At 35.3% G+C, this 20807-nt stretch overlaps 1 protein-coding gene across 2 annotated transcripts in view; it reads left to right on the top strand.

The window, feature by feature from the left end:
• LOC150080972 (putative ATP-dependent RNA helicase DDX10) overlaps positions 1-20807 on the top strand; it is a 274251-nt gene that overhangs the window by 77434 nt on the left and 176010 nt on the right. For both annotated transcript variants that reach the window (XM_090381935.1, XM_090381936.1), the window contains exon 4: positions 8262-8420. In XM_090381935.1, the coding sequence (XP_090238061.1) occupies positions 8262-8420 (159 nt within the window). The remainder of the gene's footprint in view (positions 1-8261; positions 8421-20807) is intronic.

Consider the following 20807-nt stretch of genomic DNA (forward strand, 5'->3'; position numbering starts at 1 on the left):
CCAAACAGCTGTTCACTCTGTACAAATCACAAATCCCTCCTACCTTGGAATATTGTTCTCACATCTGGGGCGGTGCTCCCAAAACCTCTCTCAGGCTTCTAGATTTCATTCAGAAGACGGCCGTTAGGTTAATTTATGCCCCCTCTCTAACAGAATCTCTCCACTCTTTGTGTCATAGAAGTACTGTTTCTACTGCATTCCTCTTCTACAGATATTTCCATGGCGAGTGTGCTTCTGAATTGGCTTTTATAATTCCCACTCTCTCTCTTTCAAAACAGTCCGAACACATGCTGCCATCAGCCAACATCCATTTACTGTCCAACTTCAAACTCACAGAACCAACTTTTCATCTTCTTGTTTATTCATTCAGCTGCTGTTTTCTGGAACAACCTAGGTTCTAATACTTCTCATGTTTGGGGTTTTCATAAAAAAAAAAAAAAAAAACTGATGATGTTACCAACAGCAAATTCAAAATGGGAAGCATTAAAAAAATTAATCTTGAAAGCTACTAGGCTTTTCATACCAACTAAGAAATATTGTTCAAAATTAGACAGGTGGCAGAGAAGAAAAATGCATGGGATACATATAAATTAACAGTTCGCATGGAAGCCTGTGATAGATATAAGCTGGTCTGTAACCTAGTCACAAAGGAGGTTAGGCAGACAAAGGCAGATTATTAGAAATCTTTGGCAAAGGATGCAAAGAAAAACAGCAAACAGTTCTTTACTTATTTAAACTCTATATCGATGGTTCAACTGTTGATGGTCCTGCTCTGGTAGCTAACAAACTAAATCAATATTTTGCATCTACATTCGCCATCTCCATAGCCAGGTGGGCAGGGGCAGCAGTGCGTAGCACACGCTTCTTGATTAGACCGGGGTTCGAGCCCGTGACCACCAAATGCGGAGGATGCGGAAAGGTCAGGGAACGACCACTGCATATCCCCGGAGCAGTATGGCCTTAGTTGCTAATGCTCCTAAAAACCAAATAACAAACAAACAAACAAACAAACAAACAAACAAGCAAGCAAGCAAGCATCTACATTCACACATGAGGAGTTATTCAGGGAGGTGAATGTCAGAGGTGTATTAAACTCTGGCAGTAAGTTAGATGATCTCGTAATAACTGAGAGCAAAGTGGAGGAGAAATTGTTGAAGATAAACTAAAGAAAGGCACCTGGTGTAGATGGAAGCTATCCGGTTATATTAAAGTAGGCAGCAAAGGAAGTAAGAAACCCTTAGCCATAATTATGAGAGCTTCCTTGGACTGAGGGGAGGTATACATGGACTGGAGATGTGCAAATGTGACCCCAATCCACAAAGGAGGATCAAAGGGCGACACAAGTAATTACAGACCTGTTAGTTTAACTACTGTTCTAGGGAAATTAATGGTGGCATTGGTTAAAGAAGCAGTGCAGGATCAACTAGACAAGACTTCAGTAATAGCTCGGGCACAGCATGAGTTTGTTAAGGCAAAGTCATGTCTGACCAATTTGATTGGATACTATGATGTGGTCACAAAGAAATTGGATCCAAAGAATAATTTTGATATCATATGTTTGGATCTTAGAAAGGCTTTTGATACAGTTGCACAAATTGGAGCAGTGTGGCATTGGAGGCAAATTGCTGCTATAGATAAAGGGATGGTTGAGTGGGAGAAAAGAGAGAGGGGTAATCAATGGACACTGCTCTTCGTGGGCCAATGTTATTAGTGGAGGCCCCTAGGGTTTAGTGATGGGTCCATTGTTGTTTTCTGTATTTATTAATGTTATTGATGATGGTATATCAGGCTTAATTTCCAAGTTTGCAGAAGATACGAAGGTCAGCAGGGTTGTTAATGACACTAGTGACAGTACCCTGCTGCAACAGGATCTAGAAAAGTTGAGCAGGTAGACTAAGAGGTGGCAACTGAAATTTAACATTGACAAATGTAAAGTACTGCATATGGGAAGCAGTAACCCCAGAGTAACGTATCAACTGTGTGGTATTTCACTGACAGTGGTAGAGAATGAAAAGGACCTGGGGGTAATTGTGCAGTCAGATATGAAGTTTTCTGAGCAGTGAAGATGGTCTGCAAGAGTAGCTCATGGTAAATTATCAATGATATACAGTAATTTTTTTAGCAGGGACAAGGAGGTGATTATCCCCTCATATAAGGCAATGGTCAGGCCACACCTTGAGTACTGTACACAAGTCTGGAGACCTCATTTTATGAAGGATGTAGAGCTGCTGGAGCGAGTGCAGAGAAGGGCAACAAGATTAGTGAATGGAACAAAGGGTTGCTCTTACGAAGAAAGGCTTAAGTTTTGCAAATTACAGTGTCTGGAGACTAGGCACCTGCGAGGTGATCTAATTGAGGTGTATAAGGCCTTGAATGGTATAAGGCCCTCGAGTAATAAGATTTTTCCTCTTGCTCAGAATAATCGACTGAGACGGCATAAATTCACATTGAAGAAACGCAGTTGTAGGATAGATGTATGGAAGTTTGCCTTTAGCCAGTGGGTGGATAATTGTTGGAACAAACTTCCATTTATCATCGTAGAAGTTGATAGCTTTAATAGATTCAAGGCCTGATACACCGCTACTGTACATGAGAAGTGTGCTTTTTCCCTTTTTTTTTTTTTTTTTTTTTTTTGGCTAATGCTATATAAGCTTGCTTTCTTGCATCATAAATAAGATTTAATTACACACACACACACTGAAATTGTGGCATCTTTATTTTATTTGTATTTTTTTATCTTTTTATTTTAATTTTGTTAAACATTGATTTTTTTTTTTTTTTTTTTTTTTTTGCCCTTCTAGGCAATAGCCTAATACAGTTATATGAATGGTGCCCCTTTAGCTTGTCATTTTATGTGGACAGGAAAACTGTTTGCGTTTTAGATAGTGAATACATAATATATTGTGTATTTATTTATTTAAGTACCAAGTGGTTATAAAATAAGTTTCCCTATTCAGGAGACCTTAGTGTCAAAATGGTTAGGGTTAGTGTTGTGAAAATTGGTGGGTATGTCATTTAGGGTATGGGGAAGCGATTTGTAGAAGGAAAAAAAATTATTTAAATTTCCACCACCTGGGGAAAAACTGTGCTGCACATATGTAAAAGTTGTCATTTACCTCAAGACACACAGCTTAGCAAATGACATCGTGTTAGATAAAAGCAGAAAGGTCAACGCCACTGTCAATAACCATTATGGCTCTTACAAAAAAGGAGGTGCCTCCATAGCCAGGTGGGCAGGAGCAGCAGTGCATAGCACACGCTTCTTGATTAGACCGGGGTTTGAGCCCATGACCACAGAATACGGAGAATATGGAAAGGTCAGGGAATGACCACCGCGTATCCCCGGAGCAATATGGTGTTAGTTGCTAATGCTCCTAAAAACCAAATAACAACAACAAAAGAGGAATGTGTTCTTTTAGTAAAACTGTCCTACCAGAATAATAATAACGCTAATGAAGCACTATGTGAATATCGGAAACTCAAAGGTTTGTGTAAAGGACCTTTTACATCAGTGGGGTTTCAAAAACTAATAAAGAAATTTAAAGTGCTGGGGAGTTAGGTGTAATTTCAGGCAGGGGGTGACCATTTATCAGAACGGAGGTAGTGGATGAAGTGGCGGCTGCAGTGGTCAGAACTAGCTGGCAGTAGTGCCAGAGGTGTGCCAAGAGACTTGAACCTTCCTTGGTCTACTGTATGTAAAGTGCTTTGAATAATTTTATGCTGATTCCCGTGCAAAATTCAGTAGTGCAAGAACTAAAGTCTTGTGATCAGCAACAACGAATAGACTTTGTTCTATGATGTCTGGCTCATATGGAACTTGACGATACATGGTCTCAAATGATCATTTGGTGTGATGAGGCACATTTCACTCTTCATGGTGCTGTAAATGCACAAAACTGCCAAATACAGTCTGTCCTCGTATAGCACGATAGTTGCGTTCCTAGAAATCCTCGTGCAATGCAAAATCGTGCAATATAAACAACAGGCCCTATGGGAAAAGTGGGGTTAGGTGCCGACCACCCAAGATTGAACACACATTTGGAACCAAAACATTACCAAACACAATAAATAATCGGGTAATTTTAATCGTTATAAAATACGTAAGTATTTTATAACGATTAAAATACGTAATAAAAATAATATTATATTATAATAAAGTATTTTTAGTATTTTTTACGGATAAAATACGTATTTTATTCGTATTAAAAAATTTATTATATTAAATAAAATAGTCGTAATAAAATACTTACGTATTTTATAATACGTAAGTCGTAATAAAATATTGCTAATGCTTTTGCTTCTATCGTAAGCAAACTTGCTTTTTGTTTGATTTTCTATCCAAAGAGATGACAGCCGTTCCATCTCTTCCAATTCTTGTGTCTTAATCTAATGGATTTTAATTACACTTTGAGTTGTTCCCGCTATGAAAGTTGTTTTTATTTTCTCTGCATTCTTTGTAATTCTCCGCGTTGCCTCATTTAGGTCTGTAGCACGTGCAATATCACATGGTCTTTAATTTCGCTCAAAGCGTTTCACAATTTCGTATTTTTTCTCTATCGACAGAAGAGGACTGGCCATAAGCCTTACGGGGGAAACCACGGTGGGCCGGAGGCCGGTGTGATTTTGGCCATAAACCGTAGTATGAGGCCACTACAAATTTTCCCGGGTAAGAATTTTTGACCCAGTCCACCTCTGTTTATCGATATTGCTTCTTTTTTTTTCTCTCTGAATCTGCAGTGTCTTAGCCAGGACGCTTCCTTTTAAGTATTTTACTAATTTTTAGGGAATAAAGCACAATTACAAACGAGGTGGCACGCTTGATACACAGAAACAAAGCTGCGCGCGTGTAGCAACTGAATAAACAACACCGTAAAGGCCGAAATACACTATTAATTAACACCTCACATTTTACTAAAGCACATTTCTGGGGGTTACTACCATAAAACAATAAAAACAATTTCCAGTTGCGTTTCTGCTAGTGGAATCTGTTATAAACTGGTAGTAAACTCCATCTAATTGCATTTGCGATTATATCAATAGCTGGAATTGTGTTGGTTTTTACGTTATTATGGTGAAATGTGTTTCCCCTTCACTGATATAAAACACATAAATACATTTTCAGACTCTTCTTCATTGCTATCGTGTTGCGTTCAGTTGGGGTGATTCCGCATTCGACTGCCATTTCTTGTAAACACAAAGGCGAATCGTGTATAAGCGAATTCGGTTCGTGTTATATAAGATAACGTTCCCCTATTTATAAATCGTGCATGATCGAATTCGTGTTAATGCAAACACGTGTTATACGAGGACCGACTGTATGGGGAACTTCTCATCCATCTGCTGTGCATGAAAGACCACTACAAAGTCCAAACGTTACAGTGTGGATTCACAGCTGAGTTTATAATTGGACCATTTTTCTTTGAAGAGTACACCTCATGGCCATGTAAGGTGTACAGTAACTAGTGCATGGTACTGTGTTCTTCTAAGAGATCACATTATTCCTGCTCTGCAAGAAAGGTAATGCTTGGAGACCGTAGTGTTCATACAAGATGGTGCCCCTCCCCATGTTGGTCAACGAGTGAAGGAACTGCTCCGTTCAACATTCGGAAATGATCTCATCATTTCTAGAGAGTTTCTACAGTTCTGGCCAGCCCGATCTCAATCCCTGTGATCTCTGGCTATGGGGATACCTGAAAGACAGAGTTTACTGTGGTGGCATACAGACACTTGTCGATTTTAAAGCAAGCATTAAACAGCATGTTGCCAACATCCCCAATGAGATGCTCTGCGAAACTGTTTTGCATGCAGTCCTCCGTTTTCAGAATGTCATCTCAAGTGAAGGAAAGCACAGAACACTATCTGTAGATTTCTAAGTTCTGATTTTAAAATCTAATCCTGAGTTAAGTATTCCATCTCATGTTTACAGTGCTAATTTATCCCCTGTTGGCAGAAGTGTGAACTAATTTTCTTTATCTACAAATTGCTTCCCCAACCCCTAAATGACATACCCACCGATTTTCACAGTGCTGTCTCTAATCGTTTTGACACTAGGGTCTCCTGAATAGGGAAACTAATTTTATAACCACCCAATATTTATCTAATTCATCAGAATTTTGAATGTTATTAGATTGGTAGGTTTCAAAATTCACAAAAAGGAAAAGGGCATTAAACATATTTTGCATATAAACACCTGAATACCTTAGGGAGGAACTGCATTTAGTTCAGAGGTTAAGGCAGCACTGCCAGTTTACTGTGCTCTTAATTCCACACCACATCACAGTCACACTCTTGGGATACAATGTATTTGTATATGTATTTTCTGTGGCCCATAATTGATAATTATATATTCAAGAAATTATTTAAATGAAAATGTAATTCATTGTGTACTATCAGTTATAAAATTTGATGATCATCCATGAAGAAGTCAAGCAGATCTCTTGCAAATAACTGTAAATCTCTTGACAAGTTGTACTCTGTAAGAATAGCACTTCAGATGTTTCTCCTTAAATTGTCTCGGAATTGTTTCAATAATTCAAAGTTCTTATAAATGTTTTCAGACTGATTTTACGATGACTGCCTAGAACACTGGCACATAAGCTCAGTATTGTTTTCCAACTTGTTGCCATTCTGCTCTCTCACAACCTTGGCTCGCACACTGATAAACAATCTGAAGGAACAGCATTAGCGACATTTCAGGATGCAGTTGTATTGTCCACCTCTCCATGATAGAAATTTCATTTATTTCTCTGAAATTTCACTAACTAGAAAAAAAAAATTTTAAAAATCATTACTCAAGGAAATATAAAATCACTACACTAATTTTGGCAGACCATGTAGTTTTAAACTTTTTACATAGTTGAACTTTGATATATTCTTTAAATTTAAATTTTAGATTAAATTAGGAAATTTGCACAGTGTTTACAAGAATGGTTCACCATTGTACAAGATATCTAGAACCATATATTAACAGACTGCTGGATAGGTTTTTGGACGGGAACAGTAGAACCATTACTTCTAAAATAGAAGTAAGCATTAAATAAGTGAAATAAGCAAGTATTGTATGGGTGTTGTTGTGGTACTTGTTCTATTTTCTTTCCTAAGGGTGGGTGGGTGGACCAGTTATATAAAAAGCAAACTAACAACAGCATATAATAATCTTGTAAATAATTCATCAGGTTTAACATTTAAAAGACTGGTTGTTATGTATCTTATACCTCATTCTTTTTGAGCCATTCTCTTAGAATCAGAACTGTTCAGCACTAATGTTAAAAAAAACCAAAAAAAAAACCGTGAAGCTTATTGAGACAGTGAATTTGCCCTGTCATAGGCTGTATAACTCCAGAGTATTAAACCAACACTTGAATAATGCATTCATGTCCAGAAAGAACTGTATAAAGTTTTGGAGCGAATGGATGGGTGAAATAGGAAGTGTTTTTTTTTTTTTTTTTGGCTGATGTTGTTTTGCTTTGTATGCATATGCTAATGCATAGAAACTAGCCATTTAAATAAATTAAGGTCACTTGTTCAATTCTTAAATTCTTGTTTTTCCAAAATATGGAGGTGCCTCAATTTGTAGTGTTGATGTGTTTCTCATTTGAACTGGAACTTTCAAGAATGTATTCTTTATTCAATATAAATTGTAAATATTTAGCTATTCTATTAGAAATTAATAAGAGGAGTTTACCTCAATATAGTACGTAGAACACTTCCGTAAGATACCCTCCAGAAATTAAAACGGAAAAAACGAAAAAATCGACAACTTACCGGTACATTAAAGTAAAATATAAATAATTAAATTTAACACAATTCAAAATCAATTTAAAACAATTAAAATTCAAATTAACGCAATTAAAAGAATCTAACGAAAATATTCAAAACGATTTTCCTTTCTTTCCTTTTGAATATTTTCGTTAGATTCTTTTGATTGCGTTAATTTGAATTTTAATTGTTTTAAATTGATTTTGAATTGTGTTAAATTGATTATTTAATTATTTATATTTTACTTTAATGTACCGGTAAGTTGTCGATTTTTTCGTTTTTTCCGTTTTAATTTCTGGAGGGTATCATACGGAAGTGTTCTACATACTATATTGAGGTAAACTCCTCTTATTAATTTCTAATATTATTATCAACGTAGAACATATTGAGTATTACAGCTCTGATTCATACTATCTAATTAGCTATTCTATATACTTGAGCCTGTATTTTTCTGTTGTTATTATTGATTCCCCAACCTGTAATTTTTTTTTTTTTTTTCCCAGGTACTAGAACATTTATATCAGGAACGTTTTACTCAGCTTGATGGCCTAGGAGCTTTAGTTATTACTCCCACAAGAGAGTTAGCATATCAGATTTTTGAAGTTTTACGAAAAGTGGGTGCTTATCATGACTTTTCAGCTGGACTTATCATTGGAGGAAAAGTGAGAATTTTTTTTTTTTTTTTTTTTAATGATAATAAAAATTTTGGTTGCAAGAAAATTTATTATTTTCCTGTTTAATTTTAGTTATGTGAACTATGTATTTGCTATGGTACTTCACATGGATAACATTGTCAACTGTCTGCAATTTATACTATTTATATATTCAGTCTACTGATGTGGGTAACTTGAGATTAGCTTATGGGCATTGTGGTAAATGCAGTTAGCAGCTTAGTGGTAAAAAAATGGACCATAATCTGCCTCGCTGGTCCAGTGCGGGCTGGCAGATTGACCGTATTCAGCAGTCAGGGGCTTGAACCCCCCGGTCTACTCAAAGAGCGTGTGCTACTGCACTCCCGCTCCTGCCCACTCGGCTACGGAGCTTAGTGGTAGTGGCAAGCAATAACTAAAAAAATGATTATCATCATTTTCTACAATTATTATAACTAGAAAAATCCATATAATCACAAAACTTTTAGGAAATATGTGCTGTCATTCAGTGTGTGTATGTGTCCTACATCTGTCTTTCCTCAATTTGGTATATACAGTGGATTCCGGCTATTTGGGCCACCGGTTAATCGGGGCAGCCGTTTATTTGGGGAAAATCTTAAAAAACAGAAACCAATCGAGAAAATAGCCAGGGTTTACTTCGCTTAATTGGGACAGCATGCCGTTTAATCGGGGCAGAAGACCGCAGCACTGGAGATTACCCCACGATTGTCTCCGATGGTACCACGTGCTTCGGTCGAAATTCTGGAGGTCACAACCATAAAACAATAAAAACAATTAGCAGTCACCGGTTTATTGGGCTTTTCTGTTAGTGAAATCTATCATAAACGAATAGTAAACTCGCTCTTACTGAATTTGCAATAATACCGACAGCTGGAATTCTGTGGGTTATTATGGTAAAATGTGTTTACACTTCTATGGAATCTTCAATCATATAAAAAAAAATAAATTTTCAGATCTCTTTATTCGTATTTTTAAAGCTTTGTAACTCGTTACTCGGTTCTCACTTGCGCGTATCGTGTTACTCGCAGTTTGTGTGTGCCGTGTTCTTTGTTATTGATTGCTTATCTTTTTACTGTTTTAAAATTTAATCCCTACCCACAAATGTCAGTGAACAGAAATGTCAACTAGTTCGTATGTACTTATTACAGTACGTATTAATTATTCCGATTATCACGTATATTCTTCCGATTTTCACATATCATTTAATTTTTCAATTGGTAAGGTAATAAAGGGTAAATTTGTGCTTAATATATCTTTGCTTTTATAGCCTGTGGATAATATTCCTCCTATTTTCGCTAATTAGAATCGCTGTTTAATAAAATTTAAATTCAATTCACAAACATGATCACAATGACCGACCCTTACTGTACATTGTATAGTGAACGGTACTTTACTATGTTGAGTTCGTCGTAACGTGATTTGATTGTACAAATTGTAAAGTGTTCATTGTCTAACGGCCCCAGGGGTTTCCCCCCATCTCCGTGTTGTGTACTCTGTTTGTGAAACACAGAACACTGTGAAGGCCAGAGATTTTAAAAAGTGTAGTGTCATGTTGTGTTGTTCCTATGACCTTTTAGCCGTTGGGCCCCTAGTGGGACCCCCGTTGCCCATACTTAGCCCCGAGGAGGCAGGTCAGGCATAGAGGGATCGCATTAGAAGTAAGTACTCTGGCAGGCCCTACCACCTAATTTCCTAAGATTTCAGTGGCAAGGGCCTAAAAAAAAAAATAAAATAAAATAAATAAATAATAAAAAAAATAAATAAAATAAAAAAGATAAAAAAATAATAATAAAAAAAATAGTAATTAATTGAATTTGATTGTACAGTGAACTAATTACGTGAAATTTTTAACTATTTACGTGAAATTTCGGATAATTGGGGCAGCCGCTTAATCGGGCCAAAATGCACTAGTCCCGATGTGTCCCAAATAACCGGAATGGACTGTATAAATAAATGCAAATTAATACAATGTGGTAAGGCTTAACCCAGTGGTAGTCATAAGAGATCTGACTGGTTCCCTTGAAAAATATCTGATGTGCATTAACTGATAATACCAGGCTGCATTTTAAGAAAAGTTCTCTGATGTTTTCCTGTTGATAAGAAATCTGAACTACATTTTTAATGTAAAATTTGAAAGTTACTCAATTTGCCCTATCCTGTCAGAATGTTTGGCAAATGAAAATATTGGTGGAGGTGCTTCTGGTTTATTTTATGTTTTACAGATTTTTAAAAATAGGTTATTTTATATAAAATAATGATAAAATATATAAGAAACAGAAATATGAAAGACTACATCCTCCTGTCAAGCATAGATGGTTTCAAATTGGATTTCTTATGCACTACACTGTGTTAAACTTGTGCCTTTATGACTTCCTCAGGCAGATAGTTTTGACAGCTTTCTCCTTTTTAACATCCAGCAGCAGTCGGCCATCATATTGACATTCCATTCCCCTTTTTACCTTTTTCCATTTCTTTTATATCTTGATGGAATCTTTTCCCTGTGTTCTACACTTAAACTGCTTAAATTTTTTTGGAAGTGTACCTTACACTCATATTGCAGCCTAGTTTTCTGAACTTTTTAAAGCCAGTCCAAACATCTGTTTGGACTGGCAAGCAATGAAAATTTAGTGAAAACATTAGCATTAGTAGAGGCATATGATGCAAGAAAGCAAGCTTATGCAGCATCAGCCGGAAAAAAAAACACACACCCATTTCACCCCTCCATTCGTTCCAAATACCTGCCCAGCTCAGCCTTAAATTTATTTAGGCTATCAACTTCCACAACAAAAGATGGATGTCTGTTCCACCAACCAACTACCCACTGGCTAAAGGCAAACTTCCACACATCTGTCCTACATTTGTCTTTCCTCAATTTCAATTTATGCCCTCTCAGGTGATTATTCTGAGCAAGAGGAACAATCCCATCAGCATTGTGCATGCTCAAACCATCAAGACTTTATACACCTCAATCAGATCACCTCGCAGGTGCCTAGTCTCCAGACACTGTAATTTGCAAAACTTAAGCCTTTCTTCATAAGAGCACCCCTTTGTTCCATTCACTAATCTTGTTATCCTTCTCTGTACTCATTCCAACAGCTCTACATCCTTCTTAAAATAAGGCCTCCAGACCTGTATACAGTACTCAAGGTGTGGCCTGACCATTACCTTATACAAGGGGATAATCACCTCCTTTTCCCTTCTAGAAAAATTCCTGTATATCACTGACAAGACTCCATGAGCTACTCTTGCAGACTGTCTGCACTGCTCAGAAAATTTCATATCTGCCTTCACAATTATGCCCAGGTCCTTTTCGTTCTCTACCACTGTCGGTGTATACCACAGAGCTGATACATTACTCTGGGGTTACTGCTTCCCATATGTAGTACTTTACATTTGTCAATGTTAAACTGCATTTGCTACCCCTCAGCCCATCTGCTCAACCTTTCTAGATCCTGTTGCAGCAGCATACTGTCATTAGTGTCCTTTAGTAAAATAGTATTCACTGTTGAAGCAGCGAGACCAAATTCCCTTGCAATAGATGACAAACTTTGTCCTGCTTCTTAATTAATCATCTTCATTTCTAAATCAGTTTTGTTTTGTTTCCTGGCACTAACACCACTTTCACTTTTCGTTGGTCGCTTTCCCTTCATCATTGTAATATGTAAATAGGAATGAAGAGAAGTTTCTGAAAATTGGTTTTTTATATGATTGAAGATTTCAGTGAAGGGGAACACATTTCACCATAATAGCGTAAAAACCCACACAATTGAAATTATCGGTATTAACCCACACAATTGAAATTATCGGTATTAACCCACACATTTGAAATTATCGGTATTAACCCACACAATTGCAGTTATCGGTAATAACCCAAATGCAATAAGATCGAGTTTACTACCCTTTTATGATTAAATGCACTAACAGAAAAGCCTAATAAACTGGAAAGTGCAATTGTTTTTATTGTTTTATGGTTGTGACCTCCAGAAACATGCTTTAAAAAAATATCACAAGGCATTCAAAATTGATTCTTATAATGGAACATATGATAACGATGAAAGTATAGTGCAATTTCCATTATAAATGGAAATTGCACTATACTTTTTTCAACTTCCAAGGACTTGGAACGAATTAAAAAAAAAACAAAAAAAAAAAAAAAAAACCTATGTTATTGGGTTCACATTGCGATATTTTCACAATACTTCCATTTATCCCTACGGATGCAAATTACATTTCCATATTTCCCAGTTTGCACTAGCTGGCAAAAATGTAAAGTCAAATTTCCATAAGTCGAGTATTACGTAAGTCAGGGGGTTCCTGTACTTAATTTCCTCGAGCCTTTCAAACCATTAAATACCTCAATCGAGTCCCATGCAGGTTTCAAGATGGCAACTTGTAGAACTGATATCTGTTTATAGCAATGCCTCTTTATGCCGCTTTCTAACTTTGGTTTTCTTAACTGCACATTTACCAAGATCTGTATTCTTTTTGAAACTGAAATTTTAAATCTGTATACAATATTCAAAGTATGGCCTCAGTTAGGCTGTGTATAATATAATAATTACCTCTTTTCCATGCTAGTAAAATTCCTGTATGTTACAGGTAAAGCACATGTGGTGCTCTAGCAGTCTTCAACATTGCAGAAAGGCTGCTTTATTGGGAGATCTTCATATTGGATTCTGCATTATTACCAAGTCTTTTTAATCATCAAATGCTTTGCAGTTTTTCGAGTAATAAGATGATTGGGATTGCTATTACTCAAATGCTGAACCTTACATCTACTAGTATTATATTTTAATTGTCATTCTTTTTGAATTAATTAAATTTGTCTAGATCAGATGTTCCCAAAGTGTGAGCATTCCCCATATGTTTTTTTTGGGAGGCATGTGTTGTTTTTATAAAGCACTTTTTTAACAAAATAAGGACAAACATCCCACTAATCCATGTATGTAGCATATTTTATTTTCATATTCGGGATTAAATATAATTGAAGAACAGTGCATGCTGTTTATTGTAATTGTGGATAATATCACTTTTATGAAGTCCCAACCAGACATATACTAATATATATATATATATATATATATATATATTATTATTCTTTAGTAATATGATAATTTATGTTGTATTTTACTTTTAATATACTTTTATAGTGGTTTTTCTTTAAATTATTTCTAGATTTTTCTGTTGTCCCGGTAGCTGTTTTAGCAATGCCCGGGTACGAACAGAGTACATATTATTATTTTATCTTTCTATTGTGGTTTATTGTGTTTATTTTCTTAATTACGGGTGTTTTCTACTCATAGGTATTATGGTTAATACATTACTGGTCTTTAAGCTAGCCTAAACTCGGTTATCTTAAATGCCCAGGGCCTATTCATTTATTATTTTTCATATATTAAAATAAGATATTTGCCAGTAGCATGGCAAACCAGTAGAGTGAAAAAGAACTTAACCAAATAAAATAACATAACAATAACAGAAAAATATATATGGGGGGGGGGATAAAGAAGAAGAGGGTAGTGTTGAAACAACGTTTCTAAAATAATTTAGAAAATTAAGCCAATTAAAAGAAATTTAGCGGCGCCCCCCTGAAGGCACCCATTTCTGAATATATGTGAAATCTCACTAAGGTGGAAATGTAGACAACGTTACATGACCAATTAATAAAATGAAATAAAATAAACTGACCATTATGCCCCATCTCGACAGAGGACCACGAGGCCAATAATAGGCAGGGAATCACTGCATTTTGAATGCTAAACAAATCCATGCAACGATGTAATGATACTAAGATCAGACTGCCGATGCCATAGATTTGCATAGTGGTGGTCCTTAGACAGTGAAAAATAATAAAACAGAAAGCCTAGTACTTGCATGGCCAAACCACACCACTGACAGAACAATAGTTGAACTGAAAATATATAATATAATAATTTATAATTTAATATAATAATAATTATAATAATAGAAAATATAATAATTTAATTTTGGATTAATTGGATTATATATATACATGTATATATAAAAAACAACATTTATTGTAATCAGTGTTTTAATTTATCACTTTTTTTGCCATATCACAGTTTAGTGACATGTGCAGTGGAAATCATTATGTAACATCGAAATTTGTTCTTGAATTCTGACATGTGTATTCACTTACTTAATGCTGTTGCTTCGTACAGTTCGTATGGTTGTCATTACACAATGAAAGAAAGTACTATATCTGTACTACTACTAATCTGACTGTTTTACAGCAGAACATTAACTCTTTTAATATTATACATTACACATTCTTAATATCATATTAAAAATATTAAATATTTAATATTTTTTAATATTTGTTTTTATGGATGGATTTTTGTTTTTTATGGATTTTTATGATTTTCAGTATAGATTTTCAGAAATGTTATGACAATTTCATTTATATTGATGACTTTCCCAAAGAAATAGTGAACAATTAAAATATTTCGTTTTGTTCGATTTTTTTTGTGTTCCTTTCTTTCTGTTCAATTCCACCTTTTTATGTATACATTTCCACTCTGCATCAATAAACAATGCTGAACAGCTGCGATTTATTTGATTATTATCAATTATGTCCTGAAATTATCACAATAAGCAGCTGTGTGTGTGTGTGTTAATTTATAAAGGTCTATTTATTTTGGAAAACGGTGGTTTTAGCTCTGGTCAACCCAACTTGTGATTTTACCTGGAGCAGTAGCCAGTTATAAACATCTTCTGCCTTCATACATTTAACCATTATTTTATTCATTGTTATGCAGTTCTGATTTGAACAACTAGCATTCTGTAGAACTGTGTCAAAAGGCTTACTAAAGTCGAAATATACTACATTAAAATTATTATTATTATTTTTTTTTTGTATGCTGATTTTTATGACAGCATGTACTAGTCAGGTTAATTAGACCTGACTTTAATAAATCCACAATGTATTTCTTGATATAATTCCATTCCCACCCAAATGTTACTGCGGTATGTATTTAATCACACATCTTTAATCTTTGTCATAGAATATTAAATTTACAGGTCTATAATTATCCATTGTTCCCTTAGAACCCTATTTATAAATTTTAAACATTTGCATATCTCCAGTCTTCTTGGATGGGAGGACACTTGAGTCTAGGGACCCATTATAATATAAGGATAAATAACTTAGCCTACTCTGTGAAAGGCAGTAGCAAAAGTTTTATTTTTTCATGTGATCTCTGTAATGCAACTTTTACTTTATGCACTTTGTATATTGGTCTTCCAGAATATTTATTGTGTATTTTTAGCAGTCCACATGATATGTTTCCAGCCACAGTTCATCCATACTCACTTTTTAATTTCATCACTTTGAGGTAATTTTTCATTAATCTGAACAGACTGAAGTGGGAAGTGCTAAATTTTCAAGTAGAGAAATGGGATAACAATTAAAAACCTGAATTACTGTGGTCACTGAATTACATGATTTGTATAGTAAAGTGATTTGTGGGTAGTTTAAAAAGTTTATGCCCATTTTTCAGAAAGCTCCTCATTATTATTTCCTTGTTATATCCCGAATCCTTTTTATTAGTAGAAATATTTTCATATAATTTTAGCATTAGATGAATTCAAAATAAGAGAGAATCTGGCAGAGGACATTTGCTTATGTGGGCAAGGTTTTGGTAAATTTTACTGAGGCTTTAATTTCTTTGTTTTAAGATAAACTTGAGATTTTACGTAATTGTACTGATTATGTAACTGTGATTAAATTTTCAATTAGATAATTAGTTTATAAGTTGTTTTACTTTAATTAGTATGCAATTCTGATGTATAATTTGTGTATGATATTTTAAAAAGGATCATCCTGTTATAGTTAATATTTTATTGACTACAATGCTAATTAATAATCTTTAATATAATATTATAATCATTAATACCAGTTATAATTATATATTTACCTTAACAGTTATTATTAAGAGTGAGTAAGAGTTCTGCATAAGATTGTACAACTGAGGCAGGAATGGCTGCATGCAATTCTCCTATTAGGCATGCATTCATTGCATGTATAGCCTCTGTGGCATATATTCCAAGGTTACTCTTTATGATAATTCTACTCCAGCTAATGAGTCCCTTCATTTTTCCAGATGTATAGAGTGTGGCAAGTGTTGTAGTTTTTAGCATTAGTAGTGGAAAATGATGCAAGAAAGCAAGCTTATACAGCATCAGCCAAAAAAAAAAAAGTAAAAAAAAGCACTTCCCATTTCACCTATCTATTCCTTCCAATAGTTTGTCTAGTTCTTCCTTAAATTTGTTTAAACTATTAACTTCCACAACAACAGCAATCAATCACCCACTGGCTAAAAGCAAGCTTCTGCAACTGTCCTTCCTCAATTTGAATTTATGTGCATAGTCCAAGCAAGAGGAAGAATCTTATCAGCAATGAGCTTACTCAATCCATTCAAAGCTTTAAACAGCTGAATCAGATCACCTGTAAGGTGATCTGATTGAGCTGTTCTCCAGACACTGCAGTTTGTAGAACTGAAGCCTTTCTTGTTAAAAGCACTCCTTTGTACTCATTCAGCAGCTCTACATCCTTCCTAAAATGAGGCCTCCAGACTTGTACACAGTACTCCAGAAATAACCTCCTTATCTCTGTTACGAAAATTCCTGTATATCATTGACAAATCCCCATGAGTTTCTCTGGCTGCCTGTCTGCACTTCTCAGAGAACTTCATACCTGACTGCACAATTCTTAATTGTTTATTGTTAATGAAAAAGACCCACCAGGTCTTTTTCATTAACCTGAGTGCAGTACAACTTGGTTCATTACTCCAAGTTTACTGCTGCTTTTGTATTTGCATTTGACAATTTTAAACTTCAACTGCCATTTCTCAGCCCATCTGCCTAACTTTTTCTAGGTCCTGTTGCAGTAGAATACCAACGTTACTGTTATTAACCACTCTGCCAACTTTCATGCAGACTTAGACATTAAGCCTTTTATGCCTTCATCAGTATCATTGATGTATATAGAAAAACAGCAATGCACCCAACACCAAATGCCAGGGAACTCCACTAATAACATTAGTCCACAAAGAGTGGTGCCCATTGATTACCACTCTCTGTTTCTTTCCACTTAATCATACCTTTATCCAGAGCAGTAACTTGCCCTTAATGCTACATTGCTCCAGTTTGTACAGCAGTCTTTTATGTGTAACAGTATCAAAAGCATTCCTGAAATCCAAGTATATGATGTCAAAATTATTGTTTGCATCCAGTTCCTTTCCACTGCATGATAGTAACCTATCAGATTGGTTAGACAAGACTTCCCCTTAACAAACTCATGCTGTATCTGAAGTATAACTGCAGTCTTGTCTAGATGGTCCTGCATTACTTCTTTAACCATTGATGCCATTATTTTCCCTCAAAACAGAGGTTAAACTAACAGGTCTGTAATTATTCATGCCACCCTTCGAAATCCCTTTGTGAATTGGGGGATACATTTGCACATCTCCAGCCCGCAGGGACTTCCCCTAAATCCAAGAATGCTCTCATAATTATGTGTAAGGGTTTGCTTATTTCCTTTGCTGCTTCCCTTAATATAATTGGATAGATCACATCCACCTCAGGTGCCTTTCTTATGTGTTTTTTTTTTATTTGAAGACTCTGTTGTAGGGGGAAGGGTTACATCTTTTGCAATAAAGATAGATAAATGTGGAATAAGTTATGCCTGCCTTGACCAAAAAGTGATGACAAAATGGATTGTCAGTTTTTAAGGTTTCTAAACAGACATATCTAGACTACATGGAAAATAATTACAGTAGGCCCTTGTTATAACGCGGTTTGCTTTACGCTGATTCGCTATAATGCTGTTCTTATATTATAACCTGTGTCTCACTATAATGCTATCACAACTCGCTATAACTCTGTTTTACCAGTTTAGAGATTGAATTTTTGAATTTAATTCTTTTATAGATTGAATTTTTCATGTTTAAAGAAAAAGCGATTAGCCTATATGAAGACACAAAGAAAGATCATCTCGAAAAAAATGTGGAACTATTTAATAATAATAATGCTAGTAAGGGCTGGTTCGATAGATTTAAAAAGCTCTATAACCTGCACAACAGAGCAATCCACAAGGAAGAAAACCACAAATGTAGATCAAGAAGGAGCCGAAACTTTCGAAAGAACTTGTTAAAATTATTGAAGAGGGAGGGTATACTGCTCAATAAGTTTTGCAAAACATGCCAGGCTTCAAAGTGGTGAAGGATTGGTTGACTTTATTGTTGGGTGGTAATGCTGGTGGGGGCTTTTAAATTAAAACCCCTTTTAGTTTACCATTCGGAAAATCCAAAGGCTCTTAAAGGGTTCACTAAATTAAACTTACTTGTAATTTTGGAAGGCTGATTAAAAAAAAAAGGTTGGGTAACCAGGCCTCCTCTTTTCGTTGATTGGTACTCTGAATTATGATGTCCCACAGTGGAAGAATATTGTGCGAAAAATAACCCTGATTACAAACTAATTCTGATCATGGACAAAGCACTAGGACATCCAAGCAAAAGATAGAAGACGTGGAACAATCAATAAAAAAAAAAAAAAAAAAAAAAAAAAAAAATTTTTTTTTTTTTACATGCCTCTAAACACCACATCTGTGATCACCATGTGATGTTATTGCCACATTTAAAGCTTACTACATAAGGAACACCTTTCCCCAAGCTTTAAAGCCATCAACACTGGTGAAAATGTACTAAGCCTAAGGAGTTTTGGAAATCCTACAACATTAAAACTGCCATCTACAACATTTCAAGTGCCTGGAATGAAGTGACTCAGAAAACCATGAATGGAGTGTGGAGGAAAGTTTGGAAGGATTACATAATGGATTCCCAAGAATTTTATAATTTGATTGAGAATGTTAAAAGTGCAAATTGTTGAGCTTGGAAAAGAAGCAGAATTGGACCAAATTGATGACGACAACATACAAGAGATGATTGGCAATGACAGGGATGGCCTCTAATGAAAAGCTCATGGAAATGACAAAAGAACAAGAGCATGCAATTGAGGGAGAAGATGATCAAGATCCTACAGGTGAAGAACCGATAAAGTCGCTGACTGCAAAAGGACTTAGTGAAGCTTTTGAACACTTTGAAAAAATGTGTGATAATTTCTGGGAGAACAACCCTGACGTGGAATGAAGTTCCAAGCTAATAAGAAATTTAAAGAAAGAAATTAATTCCTTCATGATTTTGTACAATGAGAGGAAGAGGGACAAAGTACAACCCAAAATCAACACATTTTTCAGTCCAAGGATGCGAAAACTTGACAACCTAGGGTCATCAGATTAATAAATTCATGACCTTAATTGAAATTTTAAGTTTAATTTTGATACGTAATGTAGTTACTTCCACATAATTATATACATATGTAATATAGGATATTTTATATGTGCAAATTTTTGAATATTAAATATTTTTTCACCGGCATTTTGCATCTTTTCATTACCATTTATGATTGATTAGAAAATATCCTATGCCTTAGACTGCAACTCACAAATACATATGTTACCTTATGGGAATATGGTGCTTGCTTAGCGCAGATTCACTTAGCATTCTGTTTTTCGGGAACAAATTATCCACTTTAAGTGAGAGTTGCGTGTATATTATTGCATGTAAAGTGATGATTTGATGAATAAACATAGGGATGCTCTGAAAAAATGCTGTGAATTAGGTCAGAATGTATTTGTCTGCAATTTTGCCCAGGCATGATGGGAGTGGAGCTTACTCTAGGTTCTGAAGCTATATAATCAATAGGAAATCCTGCACACTTCATCAGCTAGCGGGAAGTTGGCTATATGGTCATTAATGAGACTCGTAGAGAAGTAAAATGCATGAGATGCATATAAATTATGGTAGATATAAGATAATCTGTAATCAAGTCACGAAGGAGGTTAGGCAAGCAAAGGCAGATTACGAGAAATCTTTGGCAAAGGATACAAAGAACAGTAAAGACTTCTTTACTTATGTAAACTATAGGAGGGGATGAATCAGATTGGTCCACTTGATATCAGTGATTCGATTTTTGATGATCCTGTTGAGGTAGCAGGATCATCAAAAAACTGAATGTAAACTGAATGAGTACATGAGTTATTAAGGGAGGAGAATACCAGAAGTTTATCAAATTGTAATAGGGAGCTAAAGGATTTTGTAATAACTGAGAGCAAAGTGGAGGAGAAATTGTTAATGTTGTTAAACATAAGAAAGGCACGTGAGGTGGATGGCATCTATCGAATTATAATAAGGAGACAGCAAAGGAAGTAAGTAGGCCCTTAGCCATGATTATGAGGGCATCCTTGGACTAAGAGGAGGTTCCCACAGACTGGAGATGTGCAAATGTATCCCCAATTCA

Source organism: Mastigoproctus giganteus, chromosome 9 (assembly GCF_048544385.1).
Source record: "Mastigoproctus giganteus isolate SK-2022 chromosome 9, ASM4854438v1, whole genome shotgun sequence".
In the NCBI taxonomy this organism is placed as follows: domain Eukaryota; kingdom Metazoa; phylum Arthropoda; class Arachnida; order Uropygi; family Thelyphonidae; genus Mastigoproctus; species Mastigoproctus giganteus.